The sequence below is a fragment of the Podarcis vaucheri genome (genome assembly GCF_965113315.1).
Source record: "Podarcis vaucheri genome assembly, chromosome: 6".
In the NCBI taxonomy this organism is placed as follows: domain Eukaryota; kingdom Metazoa; phylum Chordata; class Lepidosauria; order Squamata; family Lacertidae; genus Podarcis; species Podarcis vaucheri.
Genome location: NC_138764.1, coordinates 28,252,252 through 28,276,017, shown reverse-complemented (window position 1 = coordinate 28,276,017; position 23,766 = coordinate 28,252,252). Strand labels below are relative to the sequence as shown.

Here is a 23,766-nt window from a genome sequence, read left to right as displayed (position 1 = left end):
TTTTTTCTTCTTCTGAAGCTGCTGTTTTGTTTTAGGTCCAAAGCACTCTAGGAAAATAATGCAAGAGCATGTAAACCACTCCAGAGTTTCCCCATTTGATGCATTTTCTCTGGAAGATGGGAATTGATTATTTTTATCTTGTCACCGAACATTACACTAAGCACGCCATTAAAGTTATGACACAACAAAATGAAAGCAAACAGTAATGGGAATATTTTATAGCATGTGGAAATCAATAGCCAGGAGGCTTTTTCCAGTTGGGCAAAATCCACATGCGGTTGAAGAGCATAATCAATCTTTAGCGTCAGCGTCCATATAGCCATCTTCAAAATATCAGAATAATTATTGGTTTTATGTGACTCAGACACCCACAGCTGCCTATGGATGCTTTCTCAGTTCAATCCACTCCTTTCCTTTACTCTAATATTTATGTCACATCACCTCTCGTGTCCTTCAAATCCCCTCAAAATCTCCTTCAGCCCATAAAAGCAACAGCAAAAGCACAGGTAACCTTCAGATTCAGGGTGCAACCCTAAATAGACTTACCTGGGAATAAGTCACATTGAATTTCAGAAGAGAAATGCCTAGGAATGCACTGGTTACATTTTATGTTTACAGTCATACCTCGTGTTATGTTTGCTTCATGCTGTTTGCGCATGCGCAGTAGCAATGCTCTACTTACAGACTTTTCGGGGTGCAAACGGCACCACGAAACGGATCGCGTTCGTAAGTGGAGGTACCACTGTATTCAATTTATGCATTGCTTGCCACTAAGAAAAAAGTCCCAAAGCGTGCTTTACAATCAGAGTTGAAAAGACAACAAAAATCCCATAAATATTATAAAAACAGACTTAACAATACAGCATCATATTAAATGCCTGGGGAAACAAAACAAAACAAAAAAAAGGATTTGCCTGGCACTGAAACGATGACAAAGTTGTCACCCCGGGAGAGCGGTCCATAAACTGTTGTTCTTCCTCCCCAAGGAACTTTTGGAACTAGAGTTTCCTGAGGGGCTAGGAATCTGTAGCAAAGAATTCTCAACACACCTAATCAGGGGTGCACTTTGGTAATATGGCTCCCTAAGCAAGGACAAAAATTGGTGCCCCCCCCCCGCCAAACATTTCTTGTTTTCACAAGTCCACCTACTCCCTATTGGGCAGACGGTGCTGAGGTCTGGCACTGTTCTGCCCTTTGCAACCCTGTGGTGGCGCCGGGTGTGGGGCCTAGTTGGATTGTAGCCTGCCTACAAACTGGCCAATCACAGGCAGGTTGCTGTGCAGGACCTCCCCCAGGGGCAGCCATGTGTCGCTTGGGTCCGCTCCCAGGGAATAAACAGAGGGCCTGCCCAGGCCTCTTCACCCAGAATTTGTTAAATCACCCTCTCCCCTCTCGCTCTGCATGTGCTCTCAAGTGCGCTATTTTTCACCTCCTCAGCTCAACACTCTGTGCATGGCAACAGTTCGCACCGCCCTAAATCTGGTGCTGACTTAATGAACCAAAATGCCCAGGATTCTTTGGGAGAAGTGAAAAGGTAAAGGACCCCTGACAGTTAAGTCCAGTTACAGACAGCTCTGGGGTTGTGGAGCTCATCTCACTTTACAGGCAGAGGGAGCTGGCGTTTGTCCGCAGGCAGTTTTTCCGGGTCATGTGGCCAGCATGACTAAGCCGCTTCTGGTGCAACGGAACACCAAAACCAGAGCAGCACACGGAAATGCCATTTACCTTCCTGCTGGAGTGGTACCTATTTATCTACTTTCACTTTCTGGCGTGCTTTGAACTGTTAGGTTGGCAGGACCTGGGACCGAGCAACGGGAGCTCACCCCGTCGCAGGGATTCGAACCGCCGACCTTCTGATTGGCAAGCCCAAGAGGCTCAGTGGTTTAGACAACTAAACTGGTGCATATTGCATTGTAGCACAGCTATACCCTAAATAATTCTGGCATACCTGCGTGTCACACATACAGTGGTACCTCGGGTTAAGTACTTAATTCGTTCTGGAGGTCTGCTCTTAACCTGAAACTGTTCTTAACCTGAAGCACCACTTTAGCTAATGGGGCCTCCTGCTGCTGCCGCACTGCCGGAGCACAATTTCTGTTCTCATCCTGAAGCAAAGTTCTTAACCTGAAGCACTACTTCTGGGTTAGCAGAGTCTGTAACCCGAAGCGTATGTAACCTGAGGTACCACTGTATTATAAAGACAAAATGTTTTAAACAAACAAACAAGCAAACAAACAAACAACAGCCTCCATATCTATCCAATTTAATGACCACTTTATGAAGGTGCTTTGACCCATGAGGATTTTTACTACATTGTATGTGCTTGTCAACCTTTAAAGGTGTGGAAAGACACTTCACTGTGATTGGCTCATTTCCTCATTCCAATTTAACATTTCTCCTGTTTCGGATCGTAACATGAAAGCAATCCTGAGCACCAGAAAGTTAAAGCTACACCCTCTCCCTGCACTCTGCAATAAGGAATCCGGTGAACTAATTCTGCCAACAGAGTTAAAATTCACATTTAATTGAAACGACAGCTCTATCCTAACAATTCCATCATGTTCATTTCCGAGTGTTTGCATCTGGGCAAGAGAAAACAGGTTAGACACCTAAATGCTTTTCCTTTCTTCATTTTTTAAAAAGGAATCAGCATCACTGCAATTTCTTATCTGCTGTTTCAGTGGCTCCTTTTGAAAATTAAAGCCCTTGATGAGAACCATGAATCAAGTTCAAATAATAAAACTGGGCATGCTTTACAAGGCCTGCTCCAACTATCAGTGATGCAATTTCCTTGCTGAAATTCAGGAACCTGGAACCGCGAAGTGATTTATATATAAAAATAATTGAAATAAAAATGGGCAAAACTTTATTCCACTTACGGGAGGGCCATCAGCGCCAGCAAGTCCTGCAAGGCCAGGCTTGCCCGGAGGTCCCTGGAGAGAGATGAAAACACATTTTTGAGAAGGCAATCAACAGATAAGGCATCTTGGGCTTCAAATGTCTAAAAGCCAAAGGATTACTTATGAATGAAGCAGAAATGTGATCTGTAAGCAGGAAATGAGATAATACTCCAAAATTCAAACCGAGCAAAATGCAATCTGAATGTGCCACCCAAGTAAAAGCAACCTTATTGCATTTACATTTATTTATTTATTCCAAAATTTGTATCCCACTCTTCTTTCCCAAATGGAAACGTTGAAACATTGGTAAATGTCAGTGTTCACATGCGACTGCTAACAACCCCAAATACATTTATGTGACTGTCTGAAAGCAGACATATATATCCAGTCTTTAGAAACCTGTCAGTGAATGCAGAATATTTCATGTGTTTTTGTGTTCTCTCTGTGTCAGTTTGTTTGTGGGATGAGCAGGAATTCCCTTTACCAAATGTAGCAGATACATCAAAGTGACTAACATTTAGTCTGAAAAACCATGCACATAAAATCTACAAATACTTAAGATAACGGGGGGGGGGGGGAGGGAGGGATAGTTGGGAAGCCTGAGAAAAATGCCATTCTGGGGGGGGGGGAATCATTTGCATTTGTCTGTGAAATGAATACAGCAAAGGGAATCGGAAGACCTCACTGATAAGCACATTCACCATCAACAACAATAGCAACATCTGTGCATGCAGATCTTAATCTGTGGGAATACAGTGTAGGGGTGTATATATTTGCAATGGTGGATTACTTCAGTGACTCTGAAGTGAAAATAAAGTCGAGTCTGGTCCACAAAGTTTGTGCTATAATATATTTGGTAGTCTTTAAGGTGCCACAAAACTACACTGGTACCTCGGGTTAAGTACTTAATTCGTTCCGGAGGTCCGTACTTAACCTGAAACTGTTCTTAACCTGAAGCACCACTTTAGCTAATGGGGCCTCCTGCTGCCGCCATGCCGCTGAACACGATTTCTGTTCTCATCCTGAAGCAAAGTTCTTAACCTGAAGCACTATTTCTGGGTTAGTGGAGTCTGTAACCTGAAGCGTATGTAACCTGAAGCGTATGTAACCCGAGGTACCACTGTATTTGCTTTTGGAGTTGACCAAAGGTGATGTGCACCTCGCAATGCCTACAAATAAATTTGAGAGGATCGAAGAGTAATAGTCTAGCCAACTGATTAGATCTAAAGCTTTCCATGTTCCTGATTTGGCACATGCTGGCAGTGCCTTTACGTTGATGATCAGGTGCCCTTTTAAACGCATTTAGGAAAGAAGAGAGAAAGAGCTGTTCTGCTCAAAGAGCCAGGTGAATTTTAACACGGTGAGCTAGGGAGCTCAGGGATGGCTGTCTACTGTCTATGGGTTTGATTTGCCCTTCAATGTAGAAAAGAAACCTTATTCCGTGGGCCATTTGTAATTATCACAAGACGGAATGTAACTTTTGGAAATCAAATGTTCCCCCATACAGAGTGCCTGGCAAGAGCATGCATGCTAATAAAACTCCCCTCAGGAGACAGAGGAAAATGGTCCTTGAAATTAAAATGAGTGAATACATGAATGAAGGAATGCAGGTGCAAAAGACTGAAAGTGTAATCCTGAGGATATCAACTCAGAAGTGGGTCCCCTCTCAGTACAATGGGGATTAATACTCAGTAAGCAGGAATAAGGTTGCAGTCAGAATTAAGTATGTGCCTAGAATACGCTCAACTCCAAAATTTCAATCTGCGTTGTAAGAGAGAGTAACAGGAAAAGTGGAAATCCAATGGTTAGAGAAGTCCCTTCCAATTCTGCCCCCACACAAATTCTTATTAGAAAAAGACTCACTAAAACACAAGTCACTTAAGTCTTTTAAAAAATCAGGAGATCCAATTAAAATTAGTAACCATTAAGCAACTGAGAAGAAGAAACGTATAGATATTTTCGGCTACCTAATATTCTGCCATCTGTCCTTGCAAGTTTTATCTTCTGCAGTAAGTTACAAAAGCCAACAGGCTCTCAAATAATTTTTTTTTCTGCTCACACGTTTTTGCAAAAATGTTCAGAACTGCCATAGCACAGATGCTAAAGCTAGAATGATATTATGACTTCTTGAAGGAGTGTCTTCACCCCCATCGTTCTGCCTGGACACTGAGGTCCAGTGCCGAGGGCCTTCTGGTGGTTCCCTCACTGCAAGAAGCAGAGTTACAGGGAAGCAGGCAGAGGGCCTTCTTGGTAGTGGCACCTGCCCTGTGGAACGCCCTCCCATCAAATGTCAAGGAAACAGACAACTATCTGCCATTTAGAAGACATCTGAAGGCAACCCTGTTTAGGGAAGTTTTTAATGACTGATGCTTTAATGTATTTTTAATCTTCTGTTGGAAGTGGCCCAGAGAGGCTGGGGAAACCCACCAGATGGGTGGGGTATGTATGTATGTATGTATGTATGTATGTATGTATGTCTAAATAAATAATTCTTATTCTATGCAGCAGCTGAAAACAACATTCTGCATCTCTTTCTCCCTTGCTGATGCTGAAAGTCAAGCAAAATTTGTGATGCGGCCCCTTGTAAGAGCAAGAAGATGTGATCCAGCCTCGTGTATCACCCTACTCATAAGGCCAGCATTGGAGCTCAGCTTCTTGGGCTCCTGTTGAGGCTCCTGCCCTAGCAGGGCCTCCACTGCTGATCTCCAGAGCCTCCTCCTTGTCCTTGCTGTTGCTCTTCATTCACCTGTTTGGCCCTGTCATGTGCATTAGGTGAACGTTGGCCAATGGTGCACATGTCAGGTTCATATACCCAAGGACCACGTAGTGACAGGGGAGGAGTTTCCTTAGGCCTTGCTGTGTGGTGACAGTGTGTGGCTGGCTCAGGAAATGGGAGAGCTGAAATCCTCCCATCAATGCACCTCACCACCCAGACCTCATTGGGCTTTGGATAATTTGACTGAATTATTGTGATTGTCAGAGTCTATATTTGCTATATTTTAATAAATATAACCTAACACCCATCTTTCTTGTCTTGACCCTTCTTGGGTGTGTTGACAAAGAACAGTCATGTTACTGAAATAGGGCAAGGAAAATGTTGTGGATATTAGATAAAAATTGGTTAGTATTATGATCCCAAAAGTCTCTAGGCTAGTGCCTAATGCATCACTTAACTTAGTTTAAAAATAACTGTGTGATTTCCTGAGGTCTGAAAAGCTTGTCTGGTGATTTGGCTTCATGAGTAGATTGTTGCATATTAATATGCATATTTCTTGTAGAAATGTTAAGAAAATTGGTGAAAATATGAATTATATTTACTCATATTAAGCTTGATGTAGGCAACCTCTTGGCTCCCCCCCATCATGTTGTTTACAACCTGTTGCTTCCACTTATCTAAGACTTTTTGAATCTGCATCTCCCAACATGATTAGATACCTGCTCATCTACATTTCATCCGCTTTATTCTTATCTCCAGAAAAGTAAAGACCTTTAAGTAAACTAGGAGGAAGGAACTTGTTTAAGCTAGTCTTGCTAAAATTGCTTGCTAGTGCAACAATATGTATATGTAGTGGAAATATTTTTGGAGTGTCAAACCAATTCTATTGAAGGTCATGGGTGGGGAATTCATACCTAACCTAAAGTCATATATTTTGTTTTAAATGTTAGTGAAAACTCGTTGTTTAGGAAATGATGGCATACAGATAAACTGGACACCAAAACATTGTTTAAGAATGATGGTCCAATACATTTTTTAAAAATTAGAGATTATTCCTAATCTGTATAAATTTGAAGGTACTACAGCCAGTTTAGAGAAAAATTCAGGAAGCTTTTGACAACTTAGCCAGTCATATCATCTTCTCTTAACATTTGGGAGAGATTGTGGTTAAGACTTTGCACCAAACCAAAGGCTTGCTCCTTCAGAATTCTTAGAAAGCTTTTGAAATGTGTTTTCTAATATGTGAGGGACAGGTTTCAACCCTTCTCCATGCTGAAGAAACCCCCAGGGTGGGATCTAAGTTGTAATCAGTGGACTTAGCCATGATACCACCCCACACTAATTATAAATGAGTTATGAGACCTTATAGGGAGAGCAGCCACATTCAAGACAACAATGGTACCTGGGTTGTCGAACTTAATCCATCCCAGGAGTCCATTTGACTCCTGGAACCGTTTGAAAACCAAGGTGTGGCTTCTGATTGGCTGCAGGAGCTTCCTGAACTCAATCGAAAGCCATGTCGGAAGTTCGGCTTCCGAAAAACGTTTGCAAACTGAACACTTCCAGGTTTGCGGCATTTGGGAGCTGATTTATTCGGTTACTAAGCTGTTCAAGATCCAAGGTACGACTATACTTGCAATTCCTATTTGACACCCATACTAGTACCCCCACACATGTACATAACCAAGGATAGTTACCTAAATTCAGTGGTAACTCTTCAATGGGATGCTACTTACTTTTTCGCCAGGAACGCCAATTGGGCCTTGTGGACCTGGAAGACCCTATTAAAAAGAACACAGAGCATAAGGAATCAAAGGCAACAACTGGCATATTTTGCCGATTTAGATGATTCATTAGGGTTCTTTTCAACAAGTCCCCTCTAAAGAAAAAAGAACCAGAGGGTGCAGAAGTTGTTTTGAGAACGTTTACACTGGTAATGAACAGTGTAATATGATCCAGTTCAGAACCTTCTTGACAGGTGTGTCTGTTCTTGTTGGCATTCAGGAAGCTCTGAATGAGTCTTCTCTCTCTCTCCAAAGGATGAAGAGAGAAGTGTGTGCAAGTTTGTTGTATTTGTGTGTGTGTGGGGGGGGGGGTATTTTCAAGGTAGTTTATGAAAGCTCACAAGCAAAAATAAGCTCCCTGTGGCTTGGAAGTATACACCGTTCTTGTTCTGTATGTTAACTTTTTTTAAAAAAAAAAAAGTTTGCAGATTACGGGTTGCTGAGCACTTACTTGTGGACCTGTGATTCCTTGTTGCCCAGGGGGTCCTGGTTCACCTTGAGGGCCCTGTTGTGTAAGAAGTACAGAGAGATAATATGAATTATGCATAGAAACCTTCTTGATGTCATTGTAATTCCACCACCACTTGATAAACTAGTGTATGTGACCTATTTTGACCTTTTGTATTTTCCCTGATGACAACTAGAAAAAAGCATTCATGATCAGTCAATAATTCCATGTTCTCACTTGTACCCCCCGATAAATTCACTGAAGCCTCAAAGAGGAACCTCTGAAGACTTATACAGAGGACGAAATTAACTTTTTAGCCTGCTATACTCAAGGAATACAAAATTAGGTTTAAGATACTTAAGATGCTAATGTGAGAACAAAGGACAATAAATCCAGAAATGTTAATTTAATTGGTATTGTTTTATGTTGATTTATATTTTCTTGAATATATAACTGTACAAACTGTACACTGCCATGTTGTCGTGTATAAAGTAGTGGTATAGAAACACTTATTTAAAAAATGTTAACTTAAAAATACAGTACACATGGAAAGGCTGAAGGTGACTTTTTTGGGAGGGACGGGGACTCCCGACTCTTCTGAATGGAATAGTATGTGGCATGGGGACCTAGAGGAGGAGGAGCGATGACCAAAAATGGCACACACAACTTCCATGAGTGGGAGTGGGATCCAGCCCAAATTAGTTAGTTAGTTATTGCCATGTCCCTTTGAAAAATTTCTTGCTGTCCCTCCCAATAATAGATAGATAGATGATAGATAGATAGATGATAGACAGATAGATATAGATGATAGATAGAGATAGATAGATGATGATAGATAGATGATAGATAGATAGATAGATAGATAGATAGATAGATGATAGATAGATAGATAGATGATAGATATAGATGATAGATGATAGATAGATAGATAGATAGATAGATAGATAGATGATAGATGATAGATGATAGATAATAGATAGATGATAGATGATAGATATAGATGATAGATAGATAGATAGATAGATAGATAGATAGATAGATACATGATAGATAGATGATAGATACATGATAGATAGATGATAGATAGATAGATGATAGATAGATAGATAGATAGAGATAGATAGAGATAGATCTACGTACCAAGTTTCCTTTTGGTCCTTGTGGGCCATCAATACCTGAGATTCCCTATATGAAAGAAGAGAGCAAAACCAATACTTGTCACTGCCGCATTTGTGGGGAAATTCGAAATGTAATCTACTGCATTTCTTTCTGAACGACATACGGGCTGTCCTGGTGGACCGGGTGTTCCTCTTGGTCCCAGCAACCCTCGTGGACCCTGCAGAAGGAAAAATGTAACTTAGTCTTTAGTTCACAAAGCAGATGGAAAGAAAATATGGCAGAAAGAGGTCTCCAGGAAGGCCAATGACAGAAAATGGTACGTTGTTTCATCCCGCCAGTTCTTGAGTGAAATCAGAGTTCAGCTCACCTCTCCTTCCTGTCTCCCACAGTAGAAAGACAGAACTTGGAATGGGAAAGAAGCACCCTGTTTCATCTCAGGTAGGATTCGGTCTTAGTAGCCCGTTCCCCCTGCTTTCCCCCTTATGGGACAGGTGAAACAGGATGGTGCCCGTGTGCCCCACAGGGAGTTGTAATTTGGCTTCCCTTCATTTGGTGTACCTGAGGGCTTGGTAACCTGTGGTCCTCCAACCTGTGGGACTCCATCTCCCATCAGCACCAGACAGCATGGCCAATGGTCCAAACAGCATCTACAGGGCCACAGGTCCCCAGCCCTGATGTACATTGGCAACATACTGAATGTTTAAAATGATAGCCTTTTCAAGCTTTGCTTCCATTTCCCATCCATGTTTCAAGAGCCAATTCCATTTCTAACTGGAATGATAGCTAACAATGGTGCTTAAGTGACCTGGGAGATACATTTTCAAAGACAAAATGGGTAGCTTCCATTGAAATTCAAGAGGATAAAAGAATGTATGTTTCTGATCCATGAGCACTAAGGCTGCCTTTTTTTTCTTTAGTCCATCTCTGCTCAACCTTGGCCTATGATGCTCTGGTGATTATTTCCTTTTTCTAGTGGAAGTTACATGCAGAATGTTACATCATCCATAAATTGCCCCGCATGATAAAAATATTAACAATGGAAGGACTTAAATTTATACACAGGTACACTAGAAACTCCAGAATCAGGACAAATGAGTGTTTTGTTGGTAGTGAAGCAAAAATGTCACTGTCCGTAGAACAATTTTTACAGACAAAGGCAGTTGTGGGCTGTATTTATTCCTGGGGTATATTTCATTTAGAAATGGTCTTCAAAGCAGAGAATAGCTTTACAGGGACCAACAGATTAACAAAAGAGAACATCCTGCAGACTACACATGGCAAGTACTAAACAATAAGAAAGCTTTGCTTACAGCTTCACCTGGGAGACCTCTTGGTCCAACTTCGCCATCTTCTCCCTGTTGTTATTAGAACAAAATCAAAGGCTCAGTGTGTGCAATAAACACTTCCTTTCAATTTTACTGTGCATGTTAAAAGAATCAGAGAGCAAAAACCATGAGTAACGTACTCTCATTCCATCTTCACCGGGAGAACCAGGAGATCCTTGTGGCCCACGATCTCCCTGGAGATAAGAGAAACCATGTTAAAGTCACACTTATTGATTATTACTATTATAATATATTTATTTATTTATACCCCGCCTTTTTCCCTGAAAGGACTCAAGGCAGCTTACAGCTGGAAATCAGAACTGTGAAAAACATAGAAAAGCAAAAATTAAAAAAAGCAATTGAGCATGGATAGAATTAAAGCTGCACGCACATATCAAACATATTAAAACCACACCAATAATTGCAAATAAAAACAGCACAGCACTAGCCCTTTCAGGCAAAGCAGTCAGTGTTGTTATATTTACTTGTGGGAAAGCTATGGTGGTCTGCTGATGCGTATATAATAAGAAAGTGGGCTCCATGCAAACACTGGAGTTTCACACCAGCATGTCACGACACATCTGTACTGAACAGATACTAATTTCTATAACGCTCTTCACAGAAGCTTCCAGTCAAGATTGGGACTTTAGTAAATGTTGGCCACAATCCAGCATGGAGCTAGCCCATTGAAATAAGTGGGCTGAAGGATTCCTAACTCCGTTCTTGATTGTGGCTTCTGCAGATTTGCTATCGACAAAGGAGAATATTGAAAAGACTGCATAATCTTGCCCTGTTTGCTGGCTGTTTTCATGGGTAGCCAGAAATGTGAGAAATCTTCTGTATGAGAAGCATTTTCCTGGATATATTAAAGCTGATTTACATATAGAGACCCATCACTTGAGCCCTTTTGGGGTATTAAAAAACATGTGTAGGGTGGGATAAAGTGTAGGGGTCACATTTTAGCCCCATTCCTGACTTCCTCATGTTCACCCCAACATTTCCATGTTGAAATCTCCTCATAATTTGGGAGCTGAGCAATTTGGGCTTCCACTCACAAGAAGGATACTCAGAGAGTTCATCCAATCACATTAAGAACCCCCCTTCAGACCTTCTGCTCAACATGCAAAGATTGTGGGGGTGGTGGGACTAACAAGTGTGAGCCTGCTCCTCCCTCAACAAAGACAAATGCCTGAATATAGCTTTGGTGATTGCAACATCAAATGATGGCCTGTGCTTTTGAATGACCAGTCACAAACTTGACTCTGCAAATAGAAATTTCAGCTTCACCTGACATCATCAAACACAATGTTGTTCTGGCAAGGTGTTGCAAGTCTTCCTGTGTTGAAGACCAGATGAGAAGGTCATCCAGGTAAGGATAAATATGGATGCCTGGGAGGCTAAGGTGAACCTCCAGGGCAATCATGATATTGGTCAAAAGTTGGGGGGAGGTCAGGTCAAATTGAAGGGACTTGTATTGAAAGTAGTCGTGTCCTACTTCAAATCTGATATATTTGCAATGGGTGAGAATATGGAGGGTTGTGTCCTGGAGGCTGACGGATGTGAGGAAGTCATTGTGGTGAACCACCTCCCTGACGAAGGGAACAGACTCCATCCTGAACTTTTTGTCGGCTACCCATTGACCCGGGAATTTGAGGTCCAGGACTGCTCTCCAGGAATGCCGTTCCTTCTGCAGCACCACAAATAATATAGAGTATTATTTGCCATAGAAAGACTCTTCAGTTTGGTGGCTGCCATGTTGAGCAGGGGTTGGACGCACTCCCACTGTCAAGGTGATGTCTGCTCTTCGCAATAAACACCCTCTGCTCACTCAGAGAGATATTTACCGTTCTTTATTTACACATATACAAACAGCTACAGTTCCAAATCATGCCTCTGAATCCGAAGAGACAGATTCGGGGAGTGGCTTCCTTCGGTTCCTTCTCCAACACAGCAGGAGTGAGACGTCTTTGATCCCTGCGTTTTAACTCACTCCTTGCCTGTGCCGAAGGCACCACTTCCCCTTCTGTTCCTGAACTTCCTGGTTGGTGACAGGGCTTTTCAGCATCAGAGAGCCCTGACGCCACTTGACTGCTCTCCGCCTCCTCCTTCCCAGTTCCTTCCATCATTTCCCTGTATTCCCCTTCTGATTCTCCTTGCTCTGATACTCCCCCTTCCTTTGCCCCAAGGGCATTCCTTGTCTGTCCCACGACACCCACAAAAGGTGCTGCTTGGTGAGGCAGGTGAAGATCAGTGAGGGTACAAATCTGCGTGGAGGTGGTGAAATCAGTTATATCCAGCACCCCTGAGAGATGGTGGTGAGGGTCCAGTGGTCTTTCATTTTCTCTTGCCAAGAGCAGAAGGAGGGCTGCAACCTGATATCCACTTGTTGAATGTTGCTGTCATTTGGGCTGTTGGAGGATCCCAAACTGGGTCCCAATTTCTTGCAATGCTGGGATTTGAGGAGTAGCAAAGCTTGTTCAAGGAGCACTTTGTTTTGTAGTCCTAGTATCTGCCCTGGGGCAGCAATTCCGAAACGGCTGGTTAGATGGATAAGGAGAGTGGCAGCACGAGCAATGTTTCCCATCCTGAAGTGTAACCAATGCCTTTCTCTTCTCCTTTGGTTCGGTGAGGATATCTTCAAGGCCTCTTCACTGAATAGCTTGCTGCAGTGGGGCCTTGAAGAAGCCAGTCACTTGGGAAGGGATAGGTATATATAGCTAAAATGGAGGGGACAGAGAAGCCAAGATCGGGAAGATGGAAAGTAGGGTGAAAAGCTGTTGCTCCAAGGGGAGAGAGGCTTCAGAGAGGGAAAGGGAGAGAAACGAGACTAAACAGCAGGAACAAATGGGGCAAAAAATAGTCTGAAAAGATGAGAGAGCGGGAACCAAGAGTGACATGACTGCTTTGTTCAGGCAAAGACAAAAATACTGATTGGGAACTTCCCAAAGACTTTCTTCTCCTGCCTCATCGTCAGGGTGGAGTCAGAGCCCTAATTCAATGACTCTATGATGCCAGCTGGAAATTGGACTGTGGCCATTGTGGGCTCCTATTTCAAAAATGTGTCTATAAGAGTGTACAGTGGTACCTTGGGTTAAGTACTTAATTCTTTCCGGAGGTCCGTTCTTAACCTGAAACTGTTCTTAACCTGAAGCACCACTTTAGCTAATGGGGCCTCCCGCTGCCGCCGCGCAGCCAGAGCACAATTTCTGTTCTCATCCTGAAGCAAAGTTCTTAACCCGAGGTAATATTTCTGGGTTAGAGGAGTCTGTAACCTGAAGTGTCTGTAACCCGAGGTACTACTGTATTCATGGATGTCTTCCTACCAGCTCCCTTACTAAAAAAATATAACTAGTGTATAAAGCCTTTTAGTTCCTACTTCCCAGCCCCACCTTTTATCCTGTTCAATTCAGAGTTAAATCCTCTGCCAAGCATTATATTGCGAATGGATCTTGAATTCAGAGTTTGTGGTAGGACACTTGATTTCAACTGAACTGCAATCTTTTGTGTTCTATTATGAAACAATGGCTGTCATTCTTTTTGCATTTGAAATGCTTTGGTTTAAAAATAACTATCACGAATCGAGAGGAATGTGTCAGAAGTCCTTACTGCAAGGTATTATTAGTGTGGATGGTTCCATATTTGTATAAAAGAAACATGTCAGCAATATCCAAGGCTTTGAGAAAGAGAATGTGAGGTAAAGGTGCTTTCATCTCACACCTAAAGGTCACAAAAATATTAACTCAGCCATACCATAGATTCCCCCCCCCCAAGACATTTTGAAAAGGTTTACTAAGCCATAGAGTAGCACATGCCATATATACAACTAGTGCTGAATTTACAGTGCCCTCTGCTGGTCACCCACATTGTTGATTTTATCTTAAAAAAGCATATTTCTCAACCCCCGAATTTTCTGTATTTCACATACCCCATATTTGGGGGTCACTGAAACATAAAGTTTCCATTGCTAAATGTTTAATACATTGGTATGGAGAATGATATTGAAAATCTCTAGCACCGTCCATAAAGCAAAACACACTTAAGCTACAACACTTTTTCTCTTTTACTAATATTGTGCCAAACAGAAAATACAATGTCTGATTCATCCTAAAAAGTCACACCCTTTTGTGAGAGGATAATGGTTTGCCAGATACAAATGCTCCTTGTTAAAATAAAATAAAAATGATTTTCTTTGAATGTGTGTCTTTCAGTGTCACTTCCCATCATGCACTGATCTTCATCCTCCACTGGCATCATGTATCGTCTAATAATGAAATTTCACACTCTGAAAATTCACAAGGACTATATATTTTGATAGTTTTCCATCAAGAACTTGACACAGTGGAGTCGTGGATCACATCACTTTATCAGTTAACATAGTGATATGGATCTACTTGGCCAATAAGGTGTGACTTAGGTTTGGCCTATTTTTGCTCACAGAAAATACTGTGCAGTGGAGCATTAGGCCAGGACTATTTTGAGATGAGTGTGAAATGTATCTCAAAGGTAGAAGTTTGACAGCAATAATGAAAGCAAATTTAAAAGTGAGTAAGTACTTTTGGAGCAATTTTAACCATACAGGTATGCCCTTCTTATTTCACCATGCTATTTTGTCCTTGGGGGGGGGGGGAACGACACAAATTTTAGGAATGAAGCCCTGTATGCCAAATTATCAGGTACACTTGAGAGTTGAACTGGGAAATTCATAGTGTCTGCCCCAGGCTAGTAAGTCGCATATACTTTCAGCAATATCAGCCCCTGTGATTGGCAAGCTGTATGATGCTTCTGGATTGGCTAAGATGCAAACCAGTGCTGGAAGCAAGCCCTTCTGTATTTGCCTAGTCAACAGAACAGTGCTTTCTTCTTGTTTCACTTCAAACTCCAGGTTCCACTTCAGGCTGGTGACTTCAGGTTGTAGTCAATTTGGCTATTAGTGACTTCCCTTAAGCATAAATTGTAGTCTGGCTAGCAGGAAGGATGCCAAGACAGTTGTGCAGAAAGCTTCAATTGCCTGCAGTCCTATACATACCTGGGCATTGAATTCAATGGGTTTTGTGCCAGAATAGGGTGGCATTGGAAAGGTATCAGGTCCGGAAAAAATTGCAATTGCTTTGGACAATAGTTTCAGGTGAAATTTTTACTATGCCCACAATCTCACAGGCTTTCAGATAAATGTGCATCTTTTCTTACCCTGTTACCTTTTTCACCAGGTAGACCAGGAAGGCCATCAAAACCTCTGTCACCCTAGTGGAGAAAACAAATAATAGTTTTAGCAATTTGCTGTTCCATTTTGTAAGGGTCTGCAAATCTATTTAACTGTGGGAAACAGTTGCCTTCAAGTTGGATGTTGCTTGAAGCTGCATGCATACACCTGGAATCTAAACTTGATCTATAGAACTGAAGGTCTACACCATCCTCAATAGACACAGGTATCCTATTTGAGAGCACTATCCATTTAATCTGATTTCATTGTCACATGGTGTGTATGGGAAGCAATACATAGGAATGCATCCGAAGCTAAGCAAGGATTTATGTTTGTGCAATGGGACCGTCCCTCCTCTCCTATGATTGCATGCACCTCTCACCCTCCCCTCCTTCAGAGTGTTGTGGGGGGGAGAACAAATTTAGGGGGCATGTGGGAGGAGGGCAGAAAGCCCCATTGCACAAGCGTATAACCTTGCACAGGATGCTTACTTAGCACTGCATTGGATACAAGCCACTGAAGCAAACAAAACAGCTCTTTAAAATCAACTAAGACAAGCAATTTAGGATACTATTTATCCCCAAGTGGGCACAATGTTGTGCATGGGAAGGGAACAGCCTGGGGCTTAATGGAGACTTCTTCCCTCCATTTCTCTCCTTTGGGTGAGTGCACACGACTGTATGTATGCTACAGTGAGCCAGTTGTTACTCTAATGAAAGACTCATGTGTGCTGCCCCAGGCAACATTTTAATTCCTGTCATGAGCATGAATGACTCGTGACCTAGGGCTATGGTGTGAGAGAGCTTGGCAGAGCATGAGACTCTTAATCTCACAGTCGTGGGTTCAAGCCCCACATTGGGATCCTTGTGGTCCCTTTCAACTCTACAAGTCTGTGAATTTGTGATTATATAGAAAGCAAGCATGGGCCTGTCCTTTAAAGGAGGGACTATTGAAATGTGCCACACTCCCAAGAACCACCCAAGGAATGGAAGGGACCAAAGAGTATACACAACGGAGCCTCTATACCAGGGCTAGGCAACCTTAGGCCCCTGGGCCGGATGCGGCCCAATCACTTTCTCAATCCGGCCCACAGGCGGTCCAGCAATCAGTGTGTTTTTACATGAGCAGAATGTGTCCTTTTATTTAAAATGCATCTCTGGGTTATTTGTGGGGCATAGGAATTCATTCATTTTTTCCTTCAAAATATAGTCCGACCCACCACACGGTTTGAGGGACGGTGGACCGGCCCATGGCTGAAAAAGGTTGCTGACCCCTGCTCTACACCTTGGGTAGGCAAACTAAGGCCTGGGGGCTGGATCTGGCCCAATCACCTTCTAAATCCCACGAACGGTCCAGGAATCAGCCTGTTTTTACATGAGTAGAATATGTCCTTTTATTTAAAATGCATCTCTGGATTATTTGTGCGACATAGGAATTCATTCATTTCCTCCCCCCCCCCAAAAAAAAAATAGTTCGGCCCACCACAAGGTCTGAGAGACAGTGGACCGGCCCCCTGCTGAAAAAGTTTACTGACCCCTGCTCTACGCAAATCCCTTCCTCTACGCAGTTGGTCCTAGGTGGGGAAAGAACAGAGGCAGCCAACAAGGGTACTGTCCAATTGCTGTGGACTACAGCCCCCATCACCCCTGACTGTTGCTGACTGAGAATGATGGGAATTGTACCCCCCCCAAAAAAAGGGTGGAGACATTGTCTACCCAGTGCTAGATTGTGCCCATCCAAAGATAGTTTTTTGACTGCCTTAAACTTGGTTCAAATTTCAACGGCATGAGAAACACATTCAATTATGGTGAGCACGGCTGAACCTGTCTAGCAACAGCCTCTTTGCACAAGGAAATGTTATAAAGCAAAACCCATCCATGCCATCCCCACAAGATGCAGCTCCAACTAGTGTCATGTGAAAAGTGTGTGAAAAGACCCCCATTTGTAAGTTTTCAATGAAGGCATTTAGCACAGGTACAACCCTGGAGAAAATGCATGCAAAACTGTTTTGAATGTATACCGACTCACCTTGGAACCAGGTTCCCCTGGCATCCCTCTGGCTCCATCTGCACCTGGACGACCCTGAAACGTTTTTGCAAAAGGCAGAAGTTTAATACCAAACCCGAAGTGTCAAGAGTTAATTTGCTGTCATTCTGGGATTCAGCGAGACTTCCTTTCACCAAATGCGAGCTGCCTCGAAGCGCTCAATACCTACCCTTTTGCCAGGTTTTCCAGGCAAACCAGCTGGACCTTGTATACCCCGAGGACCCTGAAAGAAAGACATATTCACTATAAGCACTACAGATAAATCACAAGCACCATGAAGGCTTTATGATTAATTACCATCCACCTCAAATTGAAGCCCTTATGTATAGTCCCTCTGACATGTACTAGAAGGCCACTGAAGGCTGTAAAAAAAAATAAAAACATTTTTTAAAAATCAATTTCTAGTAAAAGAAAATAAGAAGGAATAATTTATAAAAAAAATCTTCCAGTAATAACTATCTATAAAATATTTGGCTGCAGGTGTAGCAGGATTTATAATTTGTTTCCAGGGCTAAAAACCTGTACAGTGTGATTCTTTGACATTGCTTAACGGTGAGTAACAGAGATGCGGGTGGCGCTGTGGTCTAAACCACAGAGCCGAGGGCTTGCTGATCGGAAGGTCAGCGGTTCGAATCCCCACGACAGGGTGAGCTCCCGTTGTTTGGTCCCTGCTCCTGCCAACTTGGCAGTTCGAAAGCACGTCAAAGTGCAAGTAGATAAATAGGTACCGCTCTGGCGGGAAGGTAAACGGTGTTTCCGTGTGCTGCTCTGGTTTGCCAGAAGTGACTTAGTCATGCTGGTCACATGACCTGGAAGCTGTCTGCGGACAAACGTCAGCTCCCTTGACCTATAGAGCAAGATGAGCACTGCAACCCCAGAGTCATCCGCGACTGGACCTAACGGTCAGGGGTACCTTTACCTTTAACAGTGAGCAGCAGGGCTGAGTTGCAGCCAACATGACATCACACGCGTGCCACTGCCCCCACCAACCTGGCCAGGCCGACTCAGCCTGCCATCCCCTACCCACCCACCGTCAGCTGCCTTCCTTTTCTCCGGGACGAAGATGCTTCACACTGTGCATCCCTGGAGAACCTCAAAACGACGCAGCAGGGCCAAGCATCTTCATCCCTGTCCGTCCTTTTGAGGATTGCCATGGAATTTGGTGGTGTGGCAACCTCCAATAAAATATTGGGGGGCTACCCCCACACAGGCCCCCATAGATGACTCCCCTGACAGTGAGAGCCAGCTTTGGAGTTCCTAATCCACAATGATGTAGTTTATGATCAGGTTCTATGAGCTGGCATGTCGAACCCAGTGCTACAGTTGTGGGACAATCTAACTTCAGCACGTAGCTATGTCAACCATGGAGGGAAGAGTGGATGGTGTTCTGTTTTGGGATATTGTAACCATGGCCAAATTGATGACTTATACTTAAAGCAAGTGGCCGACTCCACAAAATCTGAATTTGCGGAATCTTTCACCTGTAGTTTCATTTCCAATTGCGCTTTCTACCTAGAAATAGACAAATCAGCTTATTACTGTCTTGTGTCGTCACTTCTGTCCCATCTTTTGTAGGTTTATTTTTTTAATGCACCAAAAAAGGAACCCTCACATTTAAATTGATTGCATTTTGTATGCATTTTACATACGGCCTTCCCCCCAAATCGTATGCATTTTCCTATAAAAATTAATTTTCTGTGCACATTTTTTAAAAAAAATCTGAAGCTACATTGAAAAATTTCGAAGCTGAGCAAGTGATAGCTGTGTTCCGATCTGCATTTAAGTTTAGTTTGGTTCACTTCAAAATGTGGAGGAAAAAGATTTCTCTTCCATCTCTAATCTGACCCATGTCTAGGCACCCATCTCTTACTCCTGCTTGGCAGAACCTCAGTTTATAAAACAGAATTCCTGTTTTAATAGTGGCATTTAATCTTCTCAGTGTGGTATTTCATAAGATCACAGCCTGAGGTTATGCGACAGCAAAAGAGAGAGACTCTACATAGGAATACAGCAAGCATTTATTATATTCCACACCCAAAAGAAACATTCCACATTCACTCTTGTGGATAAGCGTCCCAGGCAAGAAATACATTTGCAAAAGCAATATCAAGCCCACAAAGGGGTTAAGAAGAGCAATAGCACAGGACAATGGAAAAGAGGGCTTTGAATGGGAAACGTACAAGAAATAGGCCAGCACGAACTTTACTAGCGAGCTGGTACTTTGAATGGGGAGCAAAAACTGTGATGATAGGTAATGTTAGTATTCAGGAAGGCAGGAATACGTGCAATGGGGTGGGGTGGAAAGATCTCACATCTTTAATTATCCGAGACCAAAGAAACATGATCTGTCTATTGATTGAGATAAATGCCTGTTGTAAACATGTACTAGACAAACAAGGCTTTGAAATGTCAGCCTTAAAGGACAATTCCCTCAACTGTTGGGCTCAGAGTAGCCACCTCAAATTGCTGCCGCCACCACCCTCTGGAACAAGGCTTTTTGCAGGCCACTGCAAATCCCCAGGGGGAGGAAGCGAAATGGTGGGCTGGCCGGTAACGTAGTCTTACCTGAGGACCTGGGTCTCCACTGTCACCTTTGGCTCCTGAACCACCAGGACCACCCTGTATGACAAAATCAAAGGACTGTTTCAGCTTAACCTGTCACATTATAGAAGTCAGAAAAGTATTTCTTTTGCACGGCTGACCACAATGGTTTCGGACACTTTTACACACATAATTAAAGTGCTAACAACCAAATGAGCTTATGGTCCTATTTAGCTCAAAGCAAGTAGCATCCAAAACCTAAGGCTAGCTCTGCCAGTAAGCATGTATGCTGGGAGTGCTGTTCACTCCTCCTTTTCTGTTCTATTTGAATAGGACTTTATAAGTATGTCCTGTGTCACAAACACCTTGAATTTAGTTCAATATTGAAATGCTTTAAGAACTGGCGTTATATGCCCCCAGCAGACTGCCCCTCTCGGAGGCCTAAAAGCCACATTTTGCACCAGCTACAGCTTCCAATGTGGGTGGTGCTGTGGGTTAAACCACAGAGGCTAGGGCTTACTGATCAGAAGGTTGGCGGTTCAAATCCCCGCAACGGGGTGAGCTCCCGTTGCTCGGTCCCTGCTCCTGCCAACCTAGCAGTTCGAAAGCACGTCAAAGTGCAAGTAGACACTCCGGCCAGAAGGTAAACAGCGTTTCTGTGCGCTGCTCCGATTCACCAGAAGCGGCTTAGTCATGCTGGCCACATGACCCAGAATCTGTATGCCGGCTCCCTCGGCCAATAAAGCGAGATGAGCGCCGCAACCCCAGAGTCGGCCACGACTGGACCTAATGGTCAGGGGTCCCTTTACCTTTACAGCTTCCAAACTGACCATTACTGAATAATAGTAAGCAAGCAAACAGGTCCTGTGGTCAATCTATCGCTGCCAATGAAAGCTATTGCTAGTGAATCAACTGTGGCTTGCAAAACGCATTCCTTACCATAGATGCCACTTGCACCTCCAGAAACAGTGCTGGATTTAAGAGCAACCTCACATTATGCACGTGATTCTTTTGAGCGAGTGAAACCCCATCCAGAAAAGGTCACCTATGCTAGCGGCCAAAATTGTGGAAACCTTTTGGGAAATGTGTATTTCTGAGGTCTTGTGGCTCATAACACCTGATTGGCTCGCTAAAAACTCATGCTCATTGGCTACATGAAGGAAAGCTACTGCATATGAAACTAAGCAAGTTGTGCTTCCTTTTCCTGGTTATTTGGCTATAACCTTTGATAGAATAAAGATAATTGAACAAACCTTGCTGCATTATATTCTTCATTAAATTATCTTTCCATGGATATATAATTTTATGGTATTACTCCCAAAAAGTGGTGCTATGAGCCATCAAATCTCAAAAATACACTTTCCCCAAAAGGTTTCCACAGTTGTGGCCGCTAGTGTAACTTGTTCCTGGACCTAAGAACAACCCATTTGCAAGATCTTTGTCTTGTCAGGATTTAGTCTCCTTTCATCGGCCCCCATCCAGCCCACCAGATGAAATGGAGGAATATAGTTGAGTTCCATCATCATACGGATGACAAAATCCCCAAACGACCACTCCCAGTGACCTCACATAGATGGCCGACAGTATGTGGGACAAAATAAAATCCTGTGGAATTTTGCAACACAAGTGCCAAAGGTCTGAGGCATAGTCCCCCAATGTTACTTTTTGGAAATGGCCCTGTGATTAGTAGAGGAACCACTAGGTTTTTGTACCTCCAGCTTCTAGCATGTAGAGCTGATCCATCAGGATACCACCGTTGATGGTACTGAAGGATGCTGAGAGAACAAAGGGAAGGAAAAGAATTGCACTCCACCCCTTTTCTTGAAGACCCCGATGAGGGTGATAGGGGCTGTTTTTGTCCCAAACCCAGGCCTAAATAATGGGTCCAGATTATCTTGCCTTTACAAGAGTATCTGAAGCTGAAGAACCACCACATCCATAGATATAATCTATTTGTGACTGGGTGGTAGATATCACAAACTTCTGAATTCAAGGTAAGGTTTTTGAGAAGTCATCACACTACAGCCTCTTTTAGAACAGCAGGCATCACCGGCTGGTGCAAAGATGCATCCCACACACCCATAAGGTGGGTGTTGATGGGAGCCCTTCTCTGCCTGCTTTCTCTCCTCTTCCCAAAAGTGAGGTATTTCCCCACCCTTGAGGAAGCAGCAGAGATAAGGCACAAGCCATAAATGGAGCAAAGCAGAAAGTTCAGGTTGAGGAAAGTGGAGGATGGGAGTAGGAGCCCATCTTCACATGTGCTTTTAAAAGCACATGACAAGATCTGGATTTTCAAAAGCATAATCATAGTTGATTTACGGGCATATAATACTCATAGCTTTGCTTATGAAGAAACTCCTTCAATGCTTTCTTATTGGAAATTCAGGCATGTATTTATGTTTCTGATAGTGTATTGCAAAGTGTACTGAGAGGAAAATGAAAGCTTTTTTTAAAAAAAAATCACATCACATCATTTTTGCTGTTGTTCCAAATCAGAACAGCTGGATTTCTACAGCCTCCTAGTGGCTTAAATGGAAAATGGCAAAATACCACAATTTCTTTGCTAACCTTTTTAATACAACCCTTGACTCACATTAAGCTCTGGCTGAGATTTTGGCTGTGTCTTATAGCTTGCTAAATAAATTCCACTGAAAGCAACAGGTTATGCTTCTGATCAGATAAATACACTTGAGATAGGGATATTTAACTGGATGTGGGGCTTCAATATATTACAGGATCTGCAATGCTCAGCACAGCACACCAGATGTGCATTACACTAAATCAGCTCAGCCAATTGGCTGGAGCTCTTATGCTAGGTTCCCAGAGGTGGATCAGTGTGTTGCTTCCTGGGAGGAAGGGGGGCAAGCAGGCAGGGAGGTTGGCATGGTGCAAATTCACCAGCAGGAATGTTTGGTTGGCTCTACCAATGCATTTCACAGAATCATAAAATCATAGCATTTAAGAGCTGGCAGATAGCCCGAGGGTCATCTAGTCCAATCCCCTGCAATGCAAGAATCTCAACTCATGGTCTCCCATCCAATTTGAAACCATACCGGACCCTGCTTAGCTTTGCAAATGTGCTAGCAGTTTTATTGCTGCACCACTGCCCTGTGCCAACATCCCTCCACCTTGCCTCCTGGTAAGCAACCACCATCCACCTGTCAGGAAGCTAGCATAGCCTCTCTGCCACTTCTGATGATGCATGTGGTTGTTCATCAGGAGTTTGATGAACCTCTTGTTTTTATTTTCCTGTCCAGGACTGAAAATGAGGGAAATGTCAAGTCTTTGATAAGCTACTCTGCATGCCTGGTAGAATACAGACTACCCATGCATTGGGATCTTTAGATGAGTTCCTTCACAGAGCACTATCACTGTGTATTTTGTGTGCAAGGGAGAGGACCTTATCGTGGTGGCAGGGAGGCATCTTGACTATGGAACACACTATGTAACTGGAGCTGGCACTACAGTCTTTTCTGCACCAGGTCAAGACAGTTTTATTTGCTCAGGTCTTTAAACTGGCTTTATGACCTCTGTCCACTTTTCAGTTGTGTGATCTGTTGCCTCTCAGTTCTGAAAAATGCAAGGACATAAGAAGAGTTCTGATAGATAAGACCTAATACCCAATCTACTACAGTGTCCTTTTCTCACAGTGGCCAACCATATGCCCACGGGAAGTCCACAAGCAGA

General features: G+C 43.1%; 1 protein-coding gene across 4 annotated transcripts in view; it reads right to left on the bottom strand.

Annotated features, from left to right (window-relative positions):
* Positions 1 to 23,766, bottom strand: part of COL11A1 (collagen type XI alpha 1 chain) — a 260,917-nt gene that overhangs the window by 124,499 nt on the left and 112,652 nt on the right. For all 4 annotated transcript variants that reach the window (XM_082227699.1, XM_082227697.1, XM_082227696.1 and 1 more), the window contains 11 exons: positions 20,104 to 20,157; positions 17,708 to 17,761; positions 17,521 to 17,574; positions 15,480 to 15,533; positions 10,433 to 10,486; positions 10,278 to 10,322; positions 9,131 to 9,184; positions 8,989 to 9,033; positions 7,852 to 7,905; positions 7,353 to 7,397; positions 2,880 to 2,933 (listed from right to left, as the gene is read on the bottom strand). In XM_082227699.1, coding sequence (XP_082083825.1) covers positions 2,880 to 2,933; positions 7,353 to 7,397; positions 7,852 to 7,905; positions 8,989 to 9,033; positions 9,131 to 9,184; positions 10,278 to 10,322; positions 10,433 to 10,486; positions 15,480 to 15,533; positions 17,521 to 17,574; positions 17,708 to 17,761; positions 20,104 to 20,157 — 567 coding nt within the window. The remainder of the gene's footprint in view (positions 1 to 2,879; positions 2,934 to 7,352; positions 7,398 to 7,851; positions 7,906 to 8,988; positions 9,034 to 9,130; positions 9,185 to 10,277; positions 10,323 to 10,432; positions 10,487 to 15,479; positions 15,534 to 17,520; positions 17,575 to 17,707; positions 17,762 to 20,103; positions 20,158 to 23,766) is intronic.